The 21905-nt window shown below is 32.6% G+C and overlaps 2 protein-coding genes across 4 annotated transcripts in view; one reads left to right on the top strand and one right to left on the bottom strand.

Moving 5' to 3' along the window:
- The window catches only part of LOC143073010 (uncharacterized), a 30077-nt gene extending 17978 nt beyond the window's left edge, over window positions 1–12099 (bottom strand). Inside the window, exons 1-5 of one of the 3 annotated variants that reach the window (XM_076248227.1) lie at window positions 11855–12099; window positions 4917–5065; window positions 4324–4427; window positions 3330–3777; window positions 1808–1996 (exon numbers count right to left, since the gene is read on the bottom strand). In XM_076248227.1, the coding sequence (XP_076104342.1) occupies window positions 1808–1996; window positions 3330–3777; window positions 4324–4427; window positions 4917–5065; window positions 11855–12062 (1098 nt within the window). In that variant the 5' untranslated portion in view covers window positions 12063–12099. Of the gene's footprint in view, window positions 1–1807; window positions 1997–3329; window positions 3778–4323; window positions 4428–4916; window positions 5066–6299; window positions 6454–11854 lie in introns of those variants that run through there. The other 2 variants (XM_076248235.1, XM_076248244.1) reach the window with 2 other exon arrangements.
- A 2590-nt stretch (window positions 12100–14689) lies between these two features.
- LOC143073003 (uncharacterized) lies at window positions 14690–19427 on the top strand. The gene is made up of 3 exons (XM_076248215.1): window positions 14690–14807; window positions 16657–16777; window positions 18460–19427. Exons 2-3 carry the CDS (start codon window positions 16664–16666, stop codon window positions 18811–18813), a joined length of 468 nt encoding a protein of 155 aa, XP_076104330.1. The 5' UTR covers window positions 14690–14807; window positions 16657–16663; the 3' UTR covers window positions 18814–19427.
- The last annotated feature ends 2478 nt before the right edge of the window (window positions 19428–21905 follow it).

Raw genomic sequence — 21905 nt, 5'->3', positions numbered from 1 at the left:
AAAAGATTATAAACATTGGTCAAATACACACTTTCATCGTTATACACAATTTAAATGTGATAAATTCTAATTTCCAATTCCTTAAAAACAAAATTTCAAGCTAAGGAATAAATTTTTCACCACATTCAAGAATAAAGCAGATTTTGAGCATAAAATTCCGCCATGGAAACTACTGTATAAACTAAAAGTGTTCCAATTCAATATGTTTTTTTTAAAGTATTGGATTCAAATATAAAGTTTAATATCTGTTAAAGTAGATAAATTGTGAAAATTATTGTTAATTTGAGAAACTAGCTTTATAAATGTATATCGTAGCACAGATTAGGTAGTATAAATTTTGTTATCTATACAAAATAATAATCATGATAATTATAACAAGAGGCTGTCACAACGACAGCAAACCGGATTTATTTATATTTATTTGTGTCCTGGCAATATCACAAGAACCATTACTGAAGAATGGTAAAAGTGAAAATCGTCAATATCAAATTTGACCCCCATTTTGTCATCAGTATCAACATATTAAAATTTGAAAAGCTTAGATTGAATGGTTCATGAGTAAATGCAACAACGTGAATGGAAACGCCATTTTACAATCTTTCAAGAACCATAACTCCTGAACGGTAAAAGTAAAAAATCGTCACTATTGAACTTGACCTCTATTTTGTCATCAGTAACAACATATTAAAATTTGGGAAGCTTTGGTAGAACAGTTCATGAGTAAATGCATGGACACGACTGGAAACTCCATTTTTCAATCTTTTAAGAACCATAACTCCTGAACGGTAAAAGTCAAAATCGTCATTATTGAAAATGACCTCCACTTTGTCATCAGTAACAACATATTAAAATTTGGGAAGCTTTGGTAGAACAGTTCATGTGTAAATGCACAGACACGACTGGAAACTCCATTTTTCAATCTTTCAAGAACCATAACTCCTGAACGGTAAAAGTCAAAATCGTCATTAATAAACTTGACCTCTATTTTGTCATCAGTAACAACATATTAAAATTTGGGAAGTTTTGGTACAACAGTTCATGAGTAAATGCACAGACACGACTGGAAACTCCATTTTTCAATCTTTCAAGAACCATAACTCCTGAACGGTAAAAGCCAAAATCGCCATTATTAAACTTGACCTTCATTTAGTTGTCAGTAACAACATATTAAAATTTTAAAAGCTTTGGTTGAACGGTTCATTTGATTGCCGCACGCCCGACCGACTGCCCGCCGTACATCCCCAAATCAATAACCGACATTTTTGTCACAAAAATCTGGTTAAAAATCATATTTAACTAAAGAAAACATATATATACTTCTTAGACATGTATGTCAAATCATTATTCATTACAAAAGTAATGTGAAATTGAAACAATACGATTTTTACCATAAAACCTTGACATTTACATCCCTAAATAGACCAAAAATGGTTATATATAGACATTTCCATGTAGAGAGAGCAAAACATTAAAAATCAAAGTCAGAAGAATAATGTCTATTTAAGACTAAATCTTACTTAGCAAATCTAAATATAGTTCCAGAGTCATTAATTTTTTAATAAATACATGTACATGCAGTACCTTAAGGCACTATGAAAACAAGGAAACCACAAACTAATTCTGTATGACAAATAGATTTGATACCAAATAAAGATGCTTTATGGGAATATCTTCCATATGTTTTAAGGGCTCTTAATGCTTCGACACTAACTTAGTAACTGCCTTTGAACAATATTTGAAATAGAAATAAAGCAACAAAGCTAAAATTAAAGAAAATATTCTTAAGTTTTGGAAATTGTCAACAAACCATGTGCTTGTCATATGAAAATCCAACAGCAATCCATTTATTTCCAGCTGACATAAGTTTAGTTTTCAATTCCATGTCAATGAAATTAGCACGATCTACCCAGGACACAATAAAACTGCAACTGTGTTCATCACAGTCATGGAAACATCCTTTGGTCCTGTTACAATCTTTATCTAGTGGCAATCTATCCTGTAATATAAGAATGTTTTTGTAAGTGATAGGATGTATCATATCTAAATCAAAATACAAATACAAAGTCTGTTCTTTTAGTTCTGTTTATTGTGTATTGTTTTGTGGAGAGGGGGTTACAATTGCATTTCAGTGTAAACTTTTATGAGTTATAACATCTACATGCAGCAGATTTTGAGCTTAACATTCCCCAATTGGAACTACTGTATATACATTAATTTTTCGTGGGGTTATTTAGTGGTTTTATATTGAAAAGTAACTTCATGGTTTTTAGGTTGAGAAAAAATTATGTAAATGTCAATTTATAACTGACAATTCTAACTTAATTCTTTTTCACGAAATAAATGAAATTAAAATCCCCAAGAAAAATGTCTGCTTTTACAGTATATTTGATAAAAGGATTTAACAAAAAATGAAGGCACTGCCATGACCACAATAAAGTGATGAAAGAAGATGGGACAAGATAGTAAACCCTCTTCAACTTCTGTGCATGGCGGTTACTACAAGTAAATAAATTTTTGAAGAAGTTTTTTTGTGAAAATTGATTTTCCATTTGTTTAAAGTTATAACTTCAAAAGTTGAACTATAAAATTTCCTATATATGGTAAGTGTTAGCCTTTATACAAGGATTCTAATTTCAAAATTAGCAATTCAAAAACAAATGTCAAGGTTAATTTCAGCATGTTTATTTGTCATCTTATAGAGTACTTCACTGACATCAATGCACTAAAAAATAGAAATTGTTTGAAATAACACACAAGAGACAAACAGACTAAAGAAGTGTATCATACATTATGTGTATTGCCAGTGGATTTTTTTTTCTCCAACAAAGTAAAATATTTGTATACTTTGTAAATAAGCATAAATCTTAATATGTGCACCTGCCCTTGTTTTCAAGGAAGGTCTCACCCTAAGAAAATATTTACAAGGATGGTGTTCCTTAAAATGACTTCTTTGTTATGTTAACCACAAAAGTGTCATAACATTAACACCTAAAGACATGTACTAACAACACATCTCAAAGGAAGTCTATTAGTCATAAAATTCATCCAATTAAAACAAATTGCAATAAATTCATTTTACTTCATGGGTACCACTTTTCTTTAACAAAAAAAAAAATCTTTTTAACTGCTGCTTCAATTTATGTATCATCAATTTTTATGGAAAATGCAACTACCCACAATTCATTTATTTGAGTGTCTGCCTCCTCCTAATTAAACCCGACCTTTTTTTCAAAAAATGGATAAAAATAGGGCCACATTATAGAATAAGGGGTCAAGAGTAACAACAACTTTATTTGCAGAGTATAGTATGTACTGTAATTATGACTTACATCAGGCAGTACATACACCTCTGTTGTAGTAACTATATCCTCTGTTGTGTTTTCTGTACTGTTGTTGGTGGTAATATCAGTTACATTTGTCACTGCGACTGTGGTCTGGGCAGAAGTACTAGTTGTAGTGACAGTTGTAGATGGAGCTGTAGTGGTGGAAGTTGTAGTAGTTGTCGTTGTTGTACTTTTTGATGTTGGGGTCGGGGTTGTCGTACTTGTTGTAGATGTAGTCGTGGGACTTGTTGTGGTAGAGAAGGTCAATGTTGTGGCAGACACAGTAGTTGATGTTGAAGTAGCATTGATTGGTTGACGGGTACAAGAAGGATCAACAACATGGTACAAGCTGTTCAAAATTTGCTGTGATACTGGCACACTATTTTGTTGATCATATACAATAGGGGAGGTCACACTGGTCCAATATGTATTCTTATTTTGTACAATTGTTATGCTGAAAAAAATAAATAAGTTGGAAAAGATTCAAATATATATATTCAATTTCACATGGATAAAAATAATATATTTGAAGAAATAAATTACAAAAGTATATGTTTTAATATTCAAAATAGGTTGTCAAACCATAACAATAAGTCAAATGCTTATATCATTAACAGTTCCATTCCTTCTTCTTTGATACAGTAATAGATGTTGAAGTGAACAAAACTTATTTTAAACACGATTTAATGTTCAGTTAAATATTATAGAAGTCAGGAACCTGATGTTCAGTCATTGCCTTTTGTTGATGTGGTTCATAAGTGTTTCTTGTTTCTGTTTTTTTTATGTGGACAGCCGATTTTCCTGTTTGAATTGTTTTACCCTAGTCATTTTTGGGACCCTTTATAGCTTGCTGTCAGTGTGAGCATAGGCTCTGTGTTGAAGGCCATACTTTCTGACACCTATAATGGTTTACTTTTTATTTATTGTGTTTGGATGGAGAGTTGTCTCATTCATTTTCTAAGATCTATTCAGAAACACTACTTTATCAAAATGTACTTACACAAAAATAACATGACCCTGTGATACCGGAGGTGCTTGCCATACAAAGCTAATTTTACTTTTATCAGAGTTTTCTCTGTGAGTTAAAGCTTGACCCACTGTACCCTGGAAGAAAATTTTTAGTAAATAACATGCAATCTTATATTTTTAATACATTTACTGATCATGCTGATTTAGAATTCAAATCTAACACTAAACAGCAGTTCAAACAACAAAGACTGAAAGATTAACTTCCTTTAGTACAAAGTCATGTAGCTCTAATGTGGATGGCATCAATTTAAGCCTAACTGAAGAGTACATTTGTAGGTGTATTTATTTGGTCTGAGAAACATGTTTACATTGTACCATGCTAATTTTCCAAATGATTCCCATGCAGGAAGAGCAGATATTTCTTTTGGACATTGACAGTATCCTAGTAGTTTTTATCAATGACACTACATTTTTCCTACAAAGTTGAAATGTGTCACAAATAAAGAATTACAGTACATTGCTTCGATCATCTATCTTTCTGCAGTTTAATAAAATATTTTCATTTCGAGAAGTTTCTGGTATATCATTTTTTTTTATATGCTGTATTTGGTCAAACATACTTACTAGTCTTAAATCTGGACAGGTGTATTGATAAGGGGCATTGTTGTAGATACCAAAAACCCCAATCTTGACATCTTGTTTGGCAAACATTGCCAACCTGGCCTGCATTAGATAACCTTTGAACTTTGTTTCCCCACATCCTCTAACTGTAACTATAAACAAAACAAAAATGTATGCACAACATTGGTAAGATTTCATTGCTATTCTTTTTTTTAACAAAATATACATTCACCATATATATTATACATCATATTATGAAAGTGACAGTGATGTAATGAGTGATTTTAAATTTAATATTCTAGTAATTTAAACAGTGAATGTTAACAGTCCTTCTTCTCTTGTTGCAGAGACTATATATATAGAATGGGTTAAAATAATCATGGTACAATCAGGTTTTTTGTACAAAAAGTATCATTATTTGTAGTCTAAAATAACATGAATAACTTAAGCATAGTTAGCATACCAAGTTCTTTTCATAAATTCCTCTACCAAGGACTATATCTAGAGATGTGTCACTGACTTATATACACCAAGGAAATTCTCATACTTATTACAAAGGGACTGTTAGGAACAAATGGAAGTTTTTAATGACCTTGACTGGCTATACAGCCCTCCCACAGTCTGCTCGGAACCCAAAGACTGTTAGGACACCAAGAAGTCTGTTATTTATATGGTGGAGGAAGCCAAAGAGATGCATGTAACTGATGATCGATCTCTAGATCAAAGATGGGGCCACTTTGACCAACCAAGGCGTATAAAGCACCCATTTTAATTAAAACTTTGCTTTGGAATTCCAGTGGGTGTTGTGTGGGAGGATGAAAATCACCCCTCTAATCATGCTAATGGCTGTAATGTATTGAAATTTCCAGTGCTAGGTATCAAACTTGGACCATTTGGCACTGTAGTCTATCAGTGTTAACCACTAAGCCGTGACCCCATACATATTATTTGTTATAAATTAGTCCTAGATATCAAAGAAAAGTATGTGTAAAGTATTTATTTTCAGGAACTGAACACTATAGTCTGAACTACAGGCACTTGTTTCTATCCATTGGAAGACCCACTATCAACGTATATTTACGAGAAGGTACCCAACTACTTTTTTCACCTCTCCGCTTAAAACCCTTATTTCTCTGTCAATTCAGTCTCAAATATTTTGTTCCATACACCATTTGATTCATGAAAAGTTTATCTTTTGACTTTCAGATGATATGCATTGTATTTACCCTTAGAGTACCCCTTACCCCCAGTACACAAGATTTGTCAATGAGCGGAGAGGTGAAAAAAGTAGTTGGGTACCTTCTCATAAATATACGTTGATAGTGGGTCTTCCAATGGATAGAAACAAGTGCCTGTGGTCTGAACTGTATATTGTTAAATTTTTACTTTTTTAGACTATGTTCTTTGGCCTATTCAATGCTATTTTCAGTCTTCAACCTTTGTTTGAATAACAGGCTGATCTCTTTTGATGCTTAAAACCTTTGTCGCTCATAAATGACTCTCCACTTGTAACTCATCTAGATATGAACTCATCAGAAAGAAATTCGAAGTTGGAGCAAAAGCAACATTAATTGTCAAAACAAACTCGGTTACGGACTTGGAAAAAAGAAGAAAAGCATAAAATACAAGGTCTAATTGGGTATGTTGAAGTTCAAGTAATTAACGAATTCGCACTGAAATCTTTAGTGATGCACCTTTTTCTCTACATGGTAATTATGTATTGATAAAGAAACAAAGTTGATACTTGTCAAAAGTCCGGTGCTAAAATGGATGTGATTAAGGTAGATGGGGTGTCTAAATTATGATCCATAGAATTTTTAAATAATTTGCCAAAATGTAGTTCATATGATGCTTTTTAAAAAAATAATAATAAAAAGAATGGGTCACTAGGCTTATTTGCATGCTACACGGTGTTCAAAATTGACAAATTTTGTATAGATTATACTAGTCCAAATAATTATGACGTCTTGAAAGGCTATTACAATTTTTTTCTTTGACGCCTTACATCAACGTCATAACGCCAAACTCATATATTCAGTTGGACTTTGATAGGGAATTTACTACTTTATAAAAACGTTTAGCTGATTTCTCCTCAAGATGCTTCATTTAAGGTGTATAAAATATATTTTTGAACCAAACTCGGTACATTTTGACCAACCTGAATTTCCGGATAATGTAAAACAATGGTTCCGGAAATTCGGGTTTTACCGAGTTTGGTGTAAAAATTATTTTATAATCTCCTAAAAAGAAATCCGACAAACGTTTTAAAAAATGCAGTCGACATGTTCCCGCCTCGGATGGAATTGTTACTTAAATTATTATTTCTGTAGGGATTAATTGGAAATATTTTCGTAAAACAAACACATAAAAGGTAAGAATTTTTATATATGCATTTTGTTTTAGCCTTCTTTGAAAATTTGATGGCTAAATTGGGTCTCAAAGTTGAGAGCAAAATACGCTCTCAAAGTCCAACCGAAAATGGCGGCTTCAGCATTATGACGTCGATGTAAGGCGTCAAAGAAAAAAATTATAATAGCCTTTCAAGACGTCATAATTATTTGGACTAAGATTATACATGGAAAACCAAATTTTCTGCAATAAAGTGTAAACTACACCATAGAATTTTGAGATAATATATGAGAAGATAGCTTTAATAGTATGCTTTCAGTTAAGAAAAAGAAAAAATGGGGTCACCAGACCCATTTTCTTGCTACATAATAAAATAGGCAAATAGGGCTCTTCACGGTTAGTTCGGCCATATTGGATAGGGGGCAGATTTTTTGGAAGGAGGTGGAAATGGTATGAAAGTGTGGGAAATCCTATGTGTGTTTCCAAGCAACAGCTCTGTTTTAATGATGTTTTCCCGTATTTTTCACACCATTTTTATCTCTATTATGAAAATCTGCCCCCTATCCAATATGGCCGAACTAACCGTGAAGAGCCCTATTCCTAACACATTCAATTGTAAAAGTACCTTTATCTGAATTATCTGCCCTTGCATTTGAGTTGCCTCCCCTTATGTGGCAAAGTTGGAAAAAAATTTAATTAAACAAAAGTTTTCTGTTTTTTGTAAAATACAACCATAAATATGATAAAACATGTCATTTTCTATATTGAAATGAAAGTTCTTACACATAAATCAGGGGCGGATCCAGGATTTCAGATTAGGGGGGGGCGCAATGTTAAAAAAATTTTTTGAGGTATATTTATCGAAATTATTGGAATATTCTTCTAAAGAGGGTGCAATGTAGATATCTTGCATGGCAAGCAAAACGTGGCGAATATTTTGTGTTAAAATAAGCGAGAAATTAAAGTTTCAAGCTAAAACCGCATAAATCCACACTGCCTGTCAATCTACAATCACCATAATTAACAAGAAATGTGCGAGTTTCAATTCATTGACTCAACAATAGCTCAACTGACTAATATTAGATTAAAAAAAAAAACGGTCTACTTTTGCCAGCGATTTTTCATTGTCTTTTCACAATTTTTTATTATTATTATTTTTTGTTGTTTTCGGAGGTCGTGCCAAACTTTTTATGTACATTTTTTTTTACAGTAAACCACTAAATTCAAAATGAGATCTTTATTTTCATGGGATCCTATATGTAATACGGAAATACGAGTTGGAGCCTTGATCGTTTATGCATGCTTCGGCAAACTTTACAGGTTGCAATTAAGTGAGAAACATATATATATTGATACAGATATATTAAATATTGATACAAATAAATAAAAACTAACCTTTCGCTTGGACCAGTATTTTTATCTTTCATTAAGAAAGAATTTAACCAGTTACCTTGACTGTTTTCTTCGCTGTGCAATGATGAAATACCCAACCCAACCGCGGGTAGGTCACTTTCACCTACTTCGTTGGAAAGTGAGTTAGTGATGTTTTGGAGTTTCGATTATCAAAGAAATTGTTTATAATTTATAAATTGTTTTACTTTAACTGCCAATTAAAGCCTATGATATGTGTCATCAAACGCAGTACCGCGTTTGACACCTTTCTTTGAAGTATACCATATTTATGATAGAACTTATAGATAAACCGTAGGTCAGTATATTAGTAATCACATTGGTTCTGTTAAACTTACTGTTTTATATACTTCTTTGAATGATAAAACAGATTGCAATGCGACGACATTATTTTTCGTCGTCTGTTCAGATACTTTATTGAGCTGGGGACAACCCATGCTTTGCAAATTTTAGGGGGGGGGGCACGCCCGCCACGCCCCCGCCTAAATCCGCCCCTGTAAATTTCCTTCTACTCTCAAAATTTGCACATTCTATTAAAGATGTACACCTTGTTTTCTAGTATTTCCAAATCCAAGATGGAGGAAGACACCCTATCTACCTTAAGTATATTAAAACAACTACAGATGCCTTTCAAACATTATATCGTATCTGAATAATACAATTCTTACATGCAACAGGTCCCCCATTTATCTGGGATACAAATGACTAGATAAAATAAAAGTTGACTTGAACAGCCACACTGTACATGAGGTTTTAAAATATAACATTGAAAATGACCCAAAAGTTTTCAAACTAACATTGATTATAAGAACATAAAACTGGTTAAACTTTTTATCCAGAAAAAAAAACAACAATACTTGCAATTCTAGATACAAAGTCTCCATTCAGTTCATATTTTGGATAAATTAGTTGATGTTTGGAATGATATTCGAATTAAGCAAACATAAAGTTAACGTTTTCAGTATAGAAAACTGATAAACACATTTCTATATCTATAGAATCAACAAATTAAAATAACTGCTCTGAACATTATATGAAGGAAAACATGTTCACAGATGAATGTGAATTCGTTAGTCTGCTCGACTCACTGCCTCTTTTTCTTTCCTAAAGCTCAGCTGTTATTATATGTCGTATAAACTATGAATTCGCAATGTAAAAAAAACCAAAACAATTTCAGCCTTCGCCTTACAATATTTTTTGGTCTTTTTGTTTATGCTGTAATGATTTCTGTGGTTGTGGCTTATAATTTCAATACTATATAAAGGTTAATTATGCATTGTATAAAATTATTTTTTCGGTGTATTTCTTTACATTTGTTTTCTATCTTTTCCTGTAAGTATGTATTTAATGCATAATATGTACGAAAAAGGAGTTCCTATAATATTAGAAGAATATCACAAAAAAGTGTTTTCCAAAATTCCAGTGCTGTGACCTTGACATTTGAACGACATACCTCAAAAATTATTAGGGGCCTTTTTTCATTATAAAAATAATGAGATAAGGTATGACTGCTAATCAGACAATATATACCATATCTATCTATCTGTAAATATCTTCTGCCAATTAAGGCACACCTCCTGGAACCCGGAGTACGGTATATAAGAAATGTTAGATATATACACTGAATATCCTCCACCAATATTTACAGTAGATCCGTAAGAATTATTTACACTGATAAAAGTTCTTTATCCACACATAAAATAATTGTGTCCGATCTTAAAATCTAAAATTTATATTATAAAATTGCATTTTAGATATTTATATATTGCATAGAGGTGATCTGACAACACTATTGAAATAACTTATGTTTAATGCCGCATTTTCTATTCTTCTTCTAAATCCAAAGTGCAAATCAGTGATATGGATGTAAAAGAGATCCAAAAGATATAATGGCTAAAAAGAGACCAACAGAGAAACAAGAGTACACAAAACACAACGTAGAAAACTAAAGACTGAGCAACACGCACCGAACCAAAATTGGAGATGATCTCAGGTGCTCCGGTAGGATAAGCAGATCCTGCTAGAAATGTGGCACCCGTCATGTTGCTCATGTTAGCACAAATCCGGTAATAATTCTTATTCGTTAGGTAACATTCGGGAAAAGGGGACGGAATTGTAGCTACGACATAAGGAACTTATCAACTATTATCTATGTAAAGGATATTCCATAATGTTCAATTAGTTCGTGATGGCGTCCGTAAAACTTAAGAAGGGATGCTTTCAACTTCACCACTTAGAACTCTTGGTTTGATAGCTTCCGCGTAAGCAGCAACCCTCTATCAAGGAAATTTTGATAGCAAATACAAGTCCTGGAATATCGTATCAGCTGGGGATATATACTACATATGCAGGCGCTAATAGAAAGTTGCTACACAGAAATGGAAAATTCACGATTGGGAAGCTGAAATCATCCGTAAAATTTTGTTTTCAATCGACCCTTATTGTCAATTTCTAGATGTAAGTCAAGGTATTCTGTTGCATCCTATTTAAAGTTCGGTGGGATAGATGAGTTCAACATAGTCACCAAATTTTGAATTATTTAGTAGAGAACATCATCTATACAAAAAAAGTACAGTTAAAAGATACTGATAACTTCTTTACTTTCTTACAAAGTAGTTCCTGTATGGAATCAGCATTATATGCATAATGAACAAGTCGGCAAGAAGAGGGGCAAAGTTGGTTTCCATGGGAATGCTGTTTGTTTGTTGAATAACGTGTAAGAGGTTAAATCATTGGTTATAACTCATCTAAATTTATCTGGAAACCGAAATTGACATCCGGATAACCTCACGACCAGATGATCTGGAGACCAACAGCTTTCGTCATTGTCATCGGTTGCTGTTTGCCTTATTCATTTTTCTGTTATTTCTCTTTTGAATTGTTTCAAATTTTGTCATACCGAACCTTTTAAAAAATTGCTTCTAGTATATGGTATGAGTTTGGTTCATTGTTGAAGACTATAATGTGCCCTATATAGCTGTTTACATTTTCGACCTTTAATGTCTGGTGGTTAATTTTCTCGATTACATTCATACCATATCTCCTTACTTTCATAATACCATTTTTGTTCGAGTCAACCTAAGGGTATCCTTTGCTCAATATTAAGCCATGGAAACGTACAATACCGGTCGTTCTTATGGGTCGTCCGAGTTCAAATTCAAAATAAGCTCTGTGATACTTACCAACAATCTGTTCTCTTGGTGTGTAAGTTGTTTTAGATACAGTAATAACATATGGTACAGGTCCAAGCTGTGGTTGAGTATTACTGTGAAACGGGACCATTGAAGAACAAGACTGAGGACCAGCCCCAGTACGGTAACACTTTGTCACATTGATTAATAATAAAATTAGTCCACTTATGTAAACATGATGCACAATTTCGGTTCTCATCTTTAATCTGAAACAAAAGGAATAACTACATAGTTATAGGCATGTGTTATCGTTTCAAAATGAAGGAAGTATTTGCATCTAGAAGATCATTAAATCATAAAATACTCTAGGTTGGATTCGGGATTTTTGAAAGGGCAGCGTAAATCCATAACAATGTATATTAAGCGACAATTCTATGATAAGCATTATTTATTTTCCTACTGAAAGAGGAGTATGTATAGGTTGAAGAATCCACCAAACCTTAAAATACGCCATTGGTACTCTTTACTATGGTTTGGTTAAGCCTTTTTATATACGACTAAGTTGTGAAAATTTGTAGCTATTGTCTATTTTTGGTAAATTCTATATGCCTATGTTTATTCTTACATCAATTATTTGTATTGAAAACATATATGTTGTAAACAGTTCAAGCTTACAAGTGCATCTTCAATTTAGAGGTATAAATCTTTATTTTAGATGTAACCTCAAGCTAAAAATTTTCAATATCTGAAATTTTGTTTATATCAATTTCTTTTTCGTTTGACTATATAAAGTTTATGTTTTCTCGTTGGCCAAAAGTAAATGGAATCTTCTTTTATTAAACATCTCGAGTAAGTATTTGAAAGTTGGAGATGAATATTTACATACAACTTATTATATAGTTTTACCATTCAAACCAAAAATCACTGCTTAAATAATGCGGGGGAATACCAAAAAAATGTAATAGGCAGACAGTTGTCATAACTGTGAGACTTTTGTTCTGGTCAGTGCTAGATGGACAATATAAATGCCAACTGCTGACAATCTTATGTATATGTTATACACCGGAGGCTGTAGTTGACGGCATAAGATGGATACATGTACATGGTATGGCTAATTACTTTGGTATTTGGCTAAACGTTACATGTTTTGATTACAGTAGAAAGTTTCACATTTGGACATGGTTTGAGAGCACATCGATCTTAATAAGATCATTTCGAGACCTTTTAGAAAATTTCAGATCAGTCAATTTATCAAATAAAAATTAGGTTATATTTCCTATTTGGTAAATTGAAAAATTTATTATATGTCTATAAAAAAAAGTATAATAAAAATACTGAGTGTTAAAGAAAATTAAAAAAAGGGGGATCCATAAAATCCATATCGAAATCTGTCAATCAACGGAACTTTTGAAAAATACATCTTCCACATTCGGTACATGCATTTTCCGAAGAAAATAGTGGGTTACACCTGGTTTTACAGATGTTTATAGTTCTTACATAATAATACAATTACATCTTTGACGAGTAAGCGAGCCATGATGACATATAATCTTAATGTTCAGTTTGAAATTAAACTTTTAAGAAGAAAAAAGTACATTCAACGTTTGTATATAAACAAAAATCGAAATAAAAAAGGGTAAATCCAGTTTCTTCTTCATTTTGATTACAGTGTTATAACCGACCCTTCATTTTGTTTAAACACGATTTTTCAGATAAATCATCACATAACAATAAAACACACTTGAAATAAATATCTAGGATTCACAAACAAGCACAGTTGCTTTAAAAAATATATTTCGTAATTTTATGTTATGATGTACAAACTGACTCAATCACCAGCCTCTTTTTTACAGCGGAATTAAGAAGGCAATACTGAGCAATGATGCGCGTGCAGATGTTAATTTCTTTACATTTTAGATCCTTCGCCGTTTGAACGTTTTTTTTCTCATTTACTTTGGAACGCGTAATTGGTATTATGCAAAATTGTTTATGGTTATTAAGGTTTGTTATAAGAGTTCTGTATACATATATATTTTCTGAAAATATCTTACCTTTAAAACTTGTGTTAAAATCCAATAATTTAAAAAAGAATCACAATAAAAAAGTCATCTCAAAAAGGGGAATTCCGAACTATAAACTTATTCACATACAAACGAAACAAGCTATCAATATTTAGAGGAAGATGATCACTATTTTGACGTAGACGCTTTGATGGATGTATACCTGAGGCCATTTATTGCTACCTATGATGAGCAATGATTACACCATAACCATAATATCGAATAGGATGACATATTGTAGCATGTTTAGTGCGCTGCCATTTGTTTTCCCATCATTGTTCTTGTTCGACCACACTATTCGAATGTGATAATTGTATTGTTAATGTACTTTTGAGTTACTGTGTAAACAAATAAAAACAAACATACCACATCTTCTTATATCTATATAAGATTATTACATTTGACTGGTTTTGACTCTGAAAAGTAATATCTGTTGTTTTGAGGGCTGAACATTGTTTTACTCGACAAATGAGTTTGAATAATGCAAGCAAGCGTTAAAATTAAACAAAATTAGTAGCTAAGAAACACAGTTTCATTTGTACCGCCAAGATGGCCGGAACATTAAATCTGTCAGTTTTCGTGTATTTTCACATGGTTAAAGCATACGATGAGCCCGACATACAACGCATGATTGAATTTGCACATTAAAAATAGCACATATGCAATAAACATAATAAGTAATGCAATTTAATTAACCGGATGATCACAAACCCAGGTCACCAATTATCGAAACGATTTAATATTCGTTTCAAATATACGCGGTAAAAACTTTTTACCTGTACTAAAAAATACCTTTAACTTAGTGACTGGGTGATTTTAATTGCAATTAAATCAGGGTATACAGGTATCCCAGGAGTTACCTGCCTTAGTATGATTTGTTTACAAATGGATGACTGAGAATACGACTTTAAGTGTCAACAATTACTCTGCTGATCATCTAAAAGGTAAGATCAAAAGAGCTGATATTACAGGTGCGAAACTATTGTTTTTTCGACATAGACACTATGATCCGTACAGTTGATGATTGATATCAAATTATTGACATTGATATAATAGCCACGGGTATTATTTGAACATTTAAGGTGCATTTGGTGACATTTTTATCGGAATAAGTGACAAGGTCAATCGGTTTTAGAAATGTGTACAATATGTCTTTTATTTGAATTTGTCGCGATAAAATAATAATTTATATTAAAATTAGTAATTAAAGCATTATTAACTGATTGATTTTGTTATATATTATATATTTATAGATACATATGATTAAAAAAACTTGGCAACACAATGAAAAACCAGCTTTATTTACAACTACGCGAAAGAAAAGATATTTTTTTGCAAAATAATGCCTCAGGCTAATAATAATCATAATAAGACCAGTTCCCCCTTCCAAACAATCCGGATTTAGTGTTTGAAAATTTTAAATCCTTTAATGATTATGATTATTATCCTTGTTGAGTTTATTTCTTCTTCGAGTACACAGAGATTATATCATATAAAGACAACACGTGAAAAGAAAATATTTTGACAGTTCATAGTATAAGAGAAGCATGATCATTATCGTTTGGTAAATACTTAAAAAAAACAAAAAAAACCCAAACAGTTAAGGTGTAAATCTTAAGCATTGATCATTTTCGCTTTATAATTAACAGTGCTACATGTAAATGTAGGCCTGTCTTCTGTTGAATGTGGTGAAAGAATAGATATTTTTAACATTAGACCTTAAAAATGAGCGTTATCAGAGAACGAAAATGAAATTGATGTCATATGAGTTTACAAGAATCTAAGTTATTCTTCAGGATATACTACAGTAGCGAAACAATGAGAGTGACGTGTAAGGCAGCAACCATTTTGATTTTCTGGGGGTTTCTGAGAAAAAAAATTGTTTGTTTCACCCTCAGCTGCCACTATATGTAATGCTAAAATTGAAAGAAAAAAAAGTTTGTACATAGCCCCCCCCCCCCCCCCCCCCCCCAAGAAAATCAAATGGTTCCTGCCTAACTAAGGGAAAACAATTGTAAGCAAGAGAAAAACAATTAATGAGAATTGGAAAGCAAAACAGAAAAAAAGATTTTTGAAGATGTACAATATTCTTTTATATTTTTAGGAAGTAGTTATTGCAATTTGGTTGGATTTTTTTTGTAATAGAAGCATCAAACTATTGACCTAATTTATACTATAACAAGTTATAATATCACAATAACTCTTAATGAATCAACTCAAGGGTCTGATGTATTTGCCAAGAAAAACATATCCAAATAAAGTCCTTCATTTTGAGCATTGTGTAAATTTTGAGAAGAATTAACTTTAATTTATTGTTCTGATGATTATAAGATGTATTACGATTTTTTATTTTAATTATAATACGATTGCTGTTGGTAGCCAGGCGCTTTGGAGATGTCCCCCTTTCTTTCTTCTTGGCATTTTGCGTTTTTGTTTAAAAAATAAATCTCAATATTTCAGTGCAATTTTTGCGTTTTTGTTCTTACTCATTCAATCTTACAAACACTTGCTTACAAGTGCTGCTCCTTATTGGTAGTGGAAGAGTTATTGTAAGATTACATGGTTAAGTGACAAGAACACATAAAAATCTCAAAAGCAGCCCCTTAAAAAATGAGAAGAAAATAGGGTTCTATATCCATAAGTGCCTGTGATACGTATATCTTTTTAACTTGAAAATTTAATTCCCATTTAAGCAAAAGCAAAGTTCTTTTTTTGGTTTTGTGTTACAAACAAAATGTAGAAAATATCTTGTTGTCACAATATAAAGGCACACATCTGCATTTTATTTTGTAGATAAACAATGTCGTACAGAGTAGGATACACCCTAGCTAGCACGCCATCTACACAGACGATGAGGACGTCATTCCAGCGTGATCGAGTTGCACCAGTTATGTCAATGAATAGAATTGCACAGGTCAGAACTTGAACTTTATTCAATAAAATACCATTTGAGCTGAAAAAACTTCCATTGCCCACTAGGCGAAAAGGTGTTGTATGTAGCATCTAGTTAACGAACCAGAATATGCATACCATTCCCCGGAGCAGACACAATTAAGAATATCTCTTCAGAACTTCTTCGGTTATGTACTCATAAAGATTGCCACTGCAGTCCTATCCCGCGGAAAATGTATTTATCAAGTTTTGTCACAATTATCCAAATAGTTCGACAAAATGAAAAGTTAAGCAATACAATGTCCCTTAACTTACTGAATACTTTTTTTTTTTTTTTTTTTTTATTAAAGCGGGATACATGTATGTTGGATGTTTTTCATCAGGTGACAAAGCTTGTTGTCAAAATCAACATAATTAAAAAAAGAAAAGAAAAAAAATCAGTCAACAACTACGGCAATAACTATAAATTATCTATGCTTCGGTTTTGGTTTCTACATGTAGGTTACAGTCGCATCGAAGGGCGATAGTTAAACGTCCAGTGGCAGATACTTCGTGAATATTCAGTAAAAAAATTATAATTATACAATAAATATACCAGATGGGTACATCACATGAGTGTTGGCCGGATTTATGGGCCAGAAATGTTAACTTTTCCTCGAAAAGGACGGAATTTTGGATAGGAGATATTGTGCATTGCAATTTACCACCCATAGACCCATAACAAATATTCCAATCATTAATTTGCAGAGAGCTTGTTAATTTTTCTACGAGGGCATTGGTTGATTGATTGAGAGTAATAAGGCGGAATCGTTTACATGTCTGGATATGTTAACATCCCACACAGTTTAATTAAATGACACATGCATTATCCCAAGCACATGTCTATAAACTGCGGAACGAGAGAAGTGAAGGTGACCATATTTCCATACCACTGTTGATATTTGAATTTAAGGCATTTGACAAAAATATCGAATGAAGTAATGCTGAACGGGTCGTTGTCGACCTGGGTACTCCATCAACGTACCCTGGGTACTTTTACTTTCAATGATGGTACCCTGGGTACCGTGTTTTGTCATACACGTACCCTCGTTTGAAATAAAATGCGTCATGGTACCGCGGAGTATTAAACGTACCCTACTCTCGTCTTAAAACCACGTGATTGCTATCGGAACATCTCTGGATGTTGCTGATGTTGTTGATGATGCAAAACGTTGATGGAGTACCCAGGTCGACAACGACCCGTTCAGCTGAAGGCTGGCCAATGTAGTTGCCTGCATTTTTTTCCAACTTAGTAAATATTAAACGTCTGTCAGTGCATTTAAAAACGGCACAGTTTTTTTTAAATTCTATTGGATAAAATTGAGAATGAAAATGGGGAATGTGTCATAGAGACACAACAACCCGACCAAAGAGCGGAAAACAGCCGAATCGTTTTTGGCAGTTTCGGTCATTACTATACATAAAAATATCATAAGTCTAAAAATGATCGTAAAATATCTTAAATTCAATGCTGTTGAGTTGAAAAAATAATATAACTGCACAATACTTCATTTTAAACAAATTTGGAATGCCTCATATTTTTAAACTGCATCTTTCATGTGTTTCTTAATTTCATTTATATCAGAAAACTTGACATCGATCCTTTGGGTCGGTGCACCGATAGATAATATATTTTGCATAATTATTTGCATATTACTTTTACAGTTAGCTTGTGAAAGGTTTCTAGTGCTGATGAACGAAACATTGCTCATCAAAGAACATCGGTTGTCTAACATGAGTCAAGTCCTTAAATACCTCAACGGCATGCACGAGGATGTTGGCATGTCGGGTGACAGAGGCGACTTCTATCGGAGAAAACTTGCAGAACAGATATTTTTGAAGTTCGGAATATCTGGTGTAAACCATACAAATGTGATCGTTCTAGTTGAATCAGCAATCAGTTTGGAGAGAGCATCACGGCAGCTGATGAGTGAAGGAGGCCTGACTAGAGATGCACCACCAATAGATATTGATGAAACAGTTCTGGACATTCTTGCAAGACTTGCAGACATGTTTTAATGACGCAATGACAACAAATCAATCCTTGCAATACAAATAGCATTTATGTAATGTATCTAACATGTTTTTGGTTTTTGTTTATTTCATTTAATTGTTTAAAACACCAAAGAAAGTGGTAATAAAATGAATTTGCTTTACAAAAATGATATTTTAGTTTGCTTTGAAAGTTCATCCGGGTGTCTTACAGTAAAAAATACTTGAAAACTAGTTGTCGTATTTTGTCTAAAATATCAGTATGTTATAGCAGTATTTAAATTTTATACATGGAACGGACGCAATTTTTTTTAACCCGGTCAGATTTTCTATTTTGTAAAAGCGTATTTGATAAGTGAAAATGTTGTGAACTATTGTTATGTAAAGACATTCTTATTTGAATATCTTGATGTTCTTTGACATTTTTGTCAATTGTTTGTGGTTATTTGAAATTATCATTTTTATATTAAAATGATTTTTTTAACGTTTCAAAGATTATATATTGTATATTTTATAGAACGTGAAGTTAAGAAAACTTGAATAGTTTTCCTGGTCACATAAATCACATTATATATTTATTTTTATGTATCATAGTTGTCATGTTTTCTTTTAATAAAACAATTTTATGATCTATTTTAAAACATGTTCAAACAACCGATGGGTCATGAATCACTGACTTCTGATGTTTACGGCTGGAATAGTTGATTTATCCTGCAAGTTTATATCATTCTTCAACATGTTAATTTGTTTATTATCATTATACAACCTATAAGGTCTTGTTTTTGTCTCTCGAAAAGGATTATCAACTTTATTCTAAACAAGTATGATCATTAACTTTACAATGAAACAATGAAAACGACTAAGGCAAGATTATATCATTTGATCAAAGTGAATTTAAAATTATAAGCACTAGAAAATTAAACTTGTATTAAAATTATAAGCAATAGACAATCAGAAATACATTGTTTTCATAGTCGTTAGTCAAAATTAGTTTTTTGGATGTTAAAACATGTTTCCAAATTCATTAATGCCTTAGAAAAGGGTGAAGGTTTGTACCTATTAAAACGTTTAAACCAGCTGCATTTGTTTGCTACTGTCCTAAGTCAGGAATCTGATGTTCAGTAGTTTGTCGTTTGTTGATGTGGATCCTTAGTGTTTTTTCGTTTTTTTACATAGATTAGACCTTTGGTTTTCCCGTTTGAATGGTTTTACACTAGTCAATTTTGGGCCCTTGATAGCTTGCTGTTCGGTGTGAGCCAAGGTTCTGTGTTGAAGACCTTACTTTGACCTATAATAATTTAGTTTTACAAATTGCAATTTGAAAGGAGAGTTTTCTCATGGGCACTCATACCACATCTTCTTGTATCTACTGACAAATCAGCATTTCAGCCATTTACCATGCTATATAAATACATTTTTTTTAAACCCACAAGACCTTTAAAGTATTTTTTCTATATTTGACACAGAGGCATATGCTATTTTGATTGACGCACCCGTTACCTTTTGTGTATTTAATTTATTCAAACTTGTGGATAATCAGCCCATTGGAACCAAATCTGTCCCTTTCTCTTAACGACTTGTTTTTTCTTTCATATAATGCGGAGTTCATTTACGAGCTTCTAAAGCAAAATGAAAGATGCACAGCTTTTTATATCCACGTTCACGAAATACCTCAAATTGATGTGTCGACAGTGTCAACATGCAGTGTCGCAATTATCCATTAAATTTGAAATTGTCGATACTACAAATACAGTTCGGACTTCTTCACATCTCAAACTGATTGACTGTCAGAGTTGACGCGCGGAACAGAATTTACAACAATATAGATGACTTCAATTTATCGTTTTTGAACTTTTCATTTTTATGTTGCAACATTTCAACTGCACATGTTACATTCATTACACACTTTTGTTTTTCTATCCATTTTGTTTCCTGTATACAATGATATGTGCAGTATGTATATACAATGATATGTGCAGTATACAATGATATGTGCGGTATACCACAAAGAGCCTGGTAAGATAACTGCATTAATGAAACACACCCATAGGTCCACATAGAGTCTTCTGTCTTTCTAAGGCTTATTGTTTATGACACTTTGGAACCTTGCAATTAGAAGGATTATAAGTCTGAGTCCCAGAGACAATTTCTTTTAAATTTTACATGTTTAATGAAGGAAAATTTCCTTGCTATGCCGAGTTCCAAATAGAATTACGTGCGATCACAACCAATATCCTATATCACCATGCTGTTTGACACTTGACCCTTGAATTCTTCATCAACCACAATGTGCGGTAAATCAATGTTTTTTTACGTCATTTTTTTCCCTTTTTTTAATTTTTGCTTCAAAAGTTTGATTTCATGTAATTCTATACTTTTTGTGATGGTGTCCTATTAAGGAAATACTACATATAACAATGCTGCAATGTTTGTTGACTTTTTTTTAGCCTTGTAAATTTTATTTCTCAAGAATCCATCATGAGAATGTGAATATTTAACATTTATACTAACAACAACATACATTACAATGCATATACAAAAAAGTGAATGGAATGACATGATTACATATGCAATGATATAAATAGATATAGGAAGATGTGGTGTGAGTGCCTACGAGACAAGTTTCAGTTTCTAGTGATCCCGAGTCTCCAGTAATCTTGTCACCCTCAGCTCTATTGACTCACAAGACGGAATCGGCGGATGACTCCTTCAGCAACCTTGACATCACCGACATGTACAAGGCCCAATGGAAACGGGTTCAAGTGATGGCGGAAATGTTCTGGATTAAGTGGCGACGGGAGTATCTACAGACACTACAAACTAGGCGCAAATGGCAATTTGCTACTCCGAATCTTTCAGAAAACGATGTTGTCCTTCTTAAGGATAAAAGCGCCCACAGGAATGAATGGCCAGTCGGAATAGTAACGCACATCTTTCCGAGTGAAGATAAGTTGGTAAGAAAAACTGAAGTTCGAATTATGAAGGATGGAAAAGTTCATATTTTATGGAATTAACAGTGACTTTTCTTTCATTTGAGAAAATAGTAGATTTACAGGTATTGAAAAAAGGTATTTCACATAAATTGCATAAATTACAGATTCGATCATCACATTCGACAC

Source organism: Mytilus galloprovincialis, chromosome 1 (genome assembly GCF_965363235.1).
Source record: "Mytilus galloprovincialis chromosome 1, xbMytGall1.hap1.1, whole genome shotgun sequence".
Taxonomy (NCBI): Eukaryota; Metazoa; Mollusca; class Bivalvia; order Mytilida; family Mytilidae; genus Mytilus; species Mytilus galloprovincialis.
This window is presented reverse-complemented; position numbering and strand designations above follow the sequence as displayed.

Excerpts from the sequence above, each read along its gene's own strand:
- LOC143073003 (XM_076248215.1), top strand. The coding sequence starts at position 16,664 with ATGTCGTACAGAGTAGGATACACCCTAGCTAGCACGCCATCTACACAG. Across the intron at positions 16,778-18,459 it reads CAATGAATAGAATTGCACAG|TTAGCTTGTGAAAGGTTTCT; the intron begins GTCAGAACTTGA and ends TTACTTTTACAG.